This window comes from Taudactylus pleione, unplaced genomic scaffold, assembly GCF_031769625.1.
Source record: "Taudactylus pleione unplaced genomic scaffold, aTauple2 ptg000318l, whole genome shotgun sequence".
Classification (NCBI taxonomy): Eukaryota; Metazoa; Chordata; class Amphibia; order Anura; family Myobatrachidae; genus Taudactylus; species Taudactylus pleione.
Window position 1 is genome coordinate 3042200 of NW_028284719.1, and position 5515 is coordinate 3047714.

General features: G+C 38.5%; 1 protein-coding gene across 1 annotated transcript; it reads left to right on the forward strand.

Annotated features, from left to right (window-relative positions):
- Positions 1–346: 346 nt before the first annotated feature.
- On the forward strand, positions 347–3159 carry LOC148509656 (nicotinamide N-methyltransferase-like). Its single transcript, XM_088442900.1, has 3 exons — positions 347–494; positions 2172–2379; positions 2733–3159. Exons 1-3 carry the CDS (start codon positions 347–349, stop codon positions 3157–3159), a joined length of 783 nt encoding a protein of 260 aa, XP_088299026.1.
- The last annotated feature ends 2356 nt before the right edge of the window (positions 3160–5515 follow it).

Below are 5515 nucleotides of genomic sequence, written 5' to 3' on the forward strand. Positions count from 1 at the left end.
CCCTAGATTCTGTTTATTTTTAATTTAAAGACATGTGGGTCTTCACAAGTTTACTAAGATGAAATGTAGAGGGTTAAACAGAAACAAAATATTGATGATTCATATCACATTGTATCATTTAAACATTATCACCTGGTTAGGCCAAATATTTAATCATCAATAATTGTCATAAGATCTCTGCACATAGTGATATACTGTATTTATAGTAAGCTGTGTATGAGGACATTCTAATGAGTAAATAACTATAGGACTCTGCTGTATATAAAGAGACCAGCCATACATATTACTTTAAGGCTACAGACATAGATCAGAGACTCATCCTGTTCTATTTGACAGAGACAAGAGAATGGAAGCCAGACCCAACTTGAAGCTTTATCATCTGCATGGGATGGATTCCAGGGACTTCCTTCATTGTTATTGTGGTTCAGAAAGTGCATTCAGAGATGAATTAGTGACATTTATTATGGAGAAACTGCACCATGCATTAGCAACAGGTGTGTATGCAAGATAAATTGTTTCTTCAGGTGTAGTGTGGGTGGAACTAGTGGAGCTCGTGCTCAATGATCTGGCTCTGGAGGGAACGCTAAGTATGGCTTATAGGCAGTGTTTTTTTTAACATTATAAATATAGCCCAGTGGTCCCAATTGAAACTGCAGCTGTGCAGAAATAATGCAGCCACTGAGTGCAAACAAAGACACAGAAGTGCACACTAAAGCGATGGTCCGACACTGCACTACTGATGTCCAGTAACCAGCCAGGTTCTGGCAATGGGTTGCTCATAGAAACTAGCTTAACTAGGATACAGTCCATTCCTATTGGAGTATGGGATCAGGTGGGAATCGGTATGAGCCACCAGCTGATATACCGACAGTTAAAGATTACATAGTACAGAATGCCGACAGCAGTAGGTAAGTACTCTAACCTACACCTTCCCCATCATAACCCAAACCCTCCCTTAGGGGTGCCTAACTCTAACCTCCCCCTCGGGGTGCCAAATCCTTACCCCCCCTCCCCGCAACCTAAACCTAACCCTCATGGGGGATGCCTAACCCTAACCTCCCCCAAGTGGTGCCTAAACTTAACCCCCCCTTCCCCTAGCATAACCCTAACCCTCCCTGGGGTTACCTAACCCTAATCTCCCCCCAGGGGTGGCTAAACCTAACCCCTCTTCCACAGGGACACAGCTGTTACTTACCTGTCCAGATGATCAGGATTGCAGCGCTTCGAGATGCTGACGTCAGTATCCTATTCACCTTTGGTATATATGCGTCGGCATATTGCCGGGTGGCGGGATTCGGCCGTCGGTATAGCGATTCCTGGCATTATGTCCACTGGCAATATGACTGCATACTGATCAGGTGAGCACTGCTGAGCTACTCAGGAGCATTCAGTAATTGAAATGGAATGTTTCTGCATGAGCCTGGAAACAGCAATGATATAGTGTCTCAGCATGTCAGGGTGTGTGATCGCGCACTGATATACAGATGTGTCCACATGCATAATACTTCCTTGCCCATTAAATAGCCCTTCTAGTAATGTCATTACCTTCAAATGCATCTTATATTGCATTTGACGCCGGCATTGTAACGTAGGGTTTTGCGAGCAGATAATCCAGCAGCCGCACACAGAATATAGGCATGTCGCATATCACTTTAATCAGCAGAAGCTGCTTGTGCTAAATAATTGCATCACTATGAAAATAAGATGCATTGGAAGGTAAAACCTGCATGAAAAGATGGTCAGCGCAAGCAAGTTGCACGGCTCTTACACATTATGTTTAACACAACTTATAGCACACGGAGGTAATATGTATGTTGGCAAATCTGTATGTATGCCTTGGGTTGTTGAATGCATAAGGCCAAAGGCGTGCGTATATATCAGAGTGTGACCGCACACCCAAGAGTGGTATTTATATTACATAACATATGTCACAATATTTTTTTATATTTGCTGTTTTGCTAACTCAATGTCTCATTTATACCATGTGTCCATTAGGTAATTCACACAGCTGTGAGCAATGCATTAACTCTCAGATTGCCAGTAATTTTTTTAATTGCCAGTATTATGCCAGGAAACGTACAGTATGTGACCAATGCTGTGATTCACATTACAGTATCTTTCTTTGCCATTAACTCACTGTAATTTTATTCTGCTTATCTGAATCTCTGCAGGTGTTATAAAAGGAGAAACTTTGATTGACATCAGTTTAGGATCCATGGTTCATCATCTTTTTGTTATCAGTGAATTTTTTAAAGAGATCACTGTACTAAAATTAAGAGAGTCCTGTATTATGGAACTCAACAAATGGGTGAACACCCGCACTGGGGCTTTTGATTGGACTCATGCATCTAAGATTGTTACCGAGCTGGGAGGCATCAGGTAAAATGTGATTCTAAACATATAAGAACATAGAAGATGAGTCTATTTTTGAAAATAAAATAAAAATGTAACATAAAGAATAACTGTTTTAGTTTTGAATGTCGATCAGAGAGTTAAATGATAATTATGAATATTTCCAAGTTGATGGTTGACATTCCTCACAATTGAATAGTACCTTACACATAAAGAGCACATAGGGAGTTATAAGAACAGAGTTTATGCACTTTGAGAAGATAGGGTTTTTAGTTTTTTTTTTTGTGGCCAAGGTATAAAGATACTGAAGTGAAACATACAGTCCTGCACTGTCCCTTGAACCTGCTGTATTATATAATGTAATTGTGTAATTATTTTAGTGTCGAAGAAGAAGAAAAGGAAGAAAAGTTAAAAGAAACCATTAAATGTATTGCGAAAATTGAGTTCAGCAAAGAAAACCTCACGGATCTGGTGGTGTTACCACAAGCCGACTGTCTACTCACAGTATGGATTCTGGAATCGATTAGTCAAGACCATCAAGATTACATTAGAAATCTGAGGAAGATGTCAACATTGCTTAAGCCTGGAGGATACTTGATTTTAATTGGGTGCTTAAATAGCACATATTACACTGCTGGTAATGATAGGCTACATGAATTAAACTATGATGAAATTTTTGTCAAAAAGACCCTCAACGATGAAGGATTTGTAACTGGTTCCTGTGAGATACTTGATAGAAAAGTAGAGAGTGATCTCACAGATTATAAGCAAGTGATGCTCCTTACTGCTATAAAGGGGAATATTTAGGATGTCTGAGTAGTGGACATTGGTTTGATAGATGATTCCTTCAAAAGCTTCTTAATAACTACTGATCTACCTTAGTTATTCTTACCTCTATAGCCCTCAGTCATTTACTAAATCTTACATAATGTAGAGCTCTTGTTATGTGACATATATAAATGTTATATAAACAAAGTAATATTCAGTAAATGTTAATTATTTTTTATCCTCATGTTCTAAAAAACAAAAATAAAATAAATTGCTAAATGGTTTATGTTGGTGTTTTTTATTCAAAGCAAGGAGTTGGGGCATATAATGGGTAGTGGTTCTGCTACTATGATAAAACATTGCTGGCACTCATCTAAATGGTGGAAGGTGCTCTGGCCAGGTTATTGACTCCCTAGTCAATAAAGTAATTAGAATGGACTAGTTAGGTGATACAAGTTCCAAGTAAGATTGATAATCTATACCAGGATTATGGTAGAAGAACTACCTGTTTCATAAAAAAAATTTTGGTACTTAGGGCAAAATTCAGATCCGCTTGCTAGATGCATTCGCACGCATCCCACGTATGCAAATTTTGCACGGCAATGCATTAGCACACCCACTATGTCTTGGTGTGCGATTGCAGTGTGTAGGCAGATGCCCACAAGTCTATCTTAAAATGCCCACTAGTGCTCCAGGAAGTGTTTGCAGCCATCATACATCGAGTACCATCAGCTGCAATCACAGCTCTTGTGGTTGACCATACCCTACCGCAAGCACTGTGAGTGCTTCAGTGTGAAATACAACCATGTGATGTGTACTATGATGCTCCGTATTAATTATGCATTCCTTTTAAATGGTGTTGGGATGCTCAGACATGCCTGCATTCGTACTACCACTCCATCATTTCCATCAGCCAACCCCTATTACCAGCCACAAAAGGCCTGTCCTGTCACTCAGTCTAGCGAGCTGTCTATGTGCAGCGTGCGAACACTTCCCAATCGCCTGGACTAGTTCGTGCACACACACTGCGATGCATACGCATGCGCACATTGCTAACCATCGGCAGCTACAAGCGAATGCAGCCTAAGGAGCGGGTCTGAATCGGGCCCACAGTACCATGAAGTACCATGAGAAAAGAATCACTAATGAGAAGTATATTGAGTTCTACATGGTTGAACCAATGACAAAGAAGACCATTAAAAATTATAACTGATATTGTTAAAGGCCATACACCACCATAAAATGGTTTTAGGCTATATTTATCTGTGATTTTAGAGTCAATGGGAGATATTTATTTGTAGTTGTGCAAAACCCAAGCCAGTCAGATTTATTGTCTAAATTAGCTTATATTAACCACTAGAGTTTAAGATCTATTTGAGAAAAAAGAGAGGTAAATGCAGACAGAAGAGTGTGAAATGAAGAGTTAAAAATAGAAAAAAAGCAAAAGAGTATGCAAAATAGATAATAGAGAAAACATTAAAAAAGATAAGGATATGAATGAAATGAAAAAGAAGAGCCTATGTATGCCTAGCCCACTTCCGACAGTGGCTGCCCCACTTCCGGTCACAGCTGCCCCACTTTCGACCATTTTGGAAGGTATTTTCTTGGTTTAAACCACATCTGGAGCACAAATGTTAAATTCAAGTGACGTCATTTCTGTTTTTTGTCCAATAGAACACGAACTCTGGTGTGTACATATCTTTTTGACCACTTTTCTGGCAGCAGACATCTTTCAAACTGGCAGCATAAAAGACAAAATAAAAATTACTTATTCGTATGAATGAACAGATATGTATATTGTTAAAAACTATAAATATATTAGCATACATAATAAATACGACTTTTATGTAATAAATCTATAGGACTAGAAATAAATGACCAAAACCATAATTTTATGTTCAGTGATTAATGTTTAAAAATATATTGTTAAAAAATAAAAATATTAAATAAGCACATATATACGCATGAACACATATACAGATACATATACCATACACATATACTTGATTATATGTATATATACAGTAAATATATATATATATATATATATAAATCAATATCACCCGGCACTCCTGAGGCAGCTAACACCTTGAGTATATATGCTTGGGTGCCTTCCTTAAGAGTATACCATACCCCTTTTGCACATCCAAATAAATGAGGAGTCACTCCAAGTCTTGCGTGAAAAACGTGTATTAGGAACAGTCAACGTTTCGGGGACAGTCACCCCTTCGTCAGGACGCAAGACTTGGAGTGCCTCCTCATTTATTTGTATATATATATATATATATATATATATATATACACACTTTTGAATCTGCCGGCACTCCCTTGCTGGAAATACGCTACAGCTGCATAAGGTGCCCTCCTGCATACAAAAATGTAGCAAACATAAACA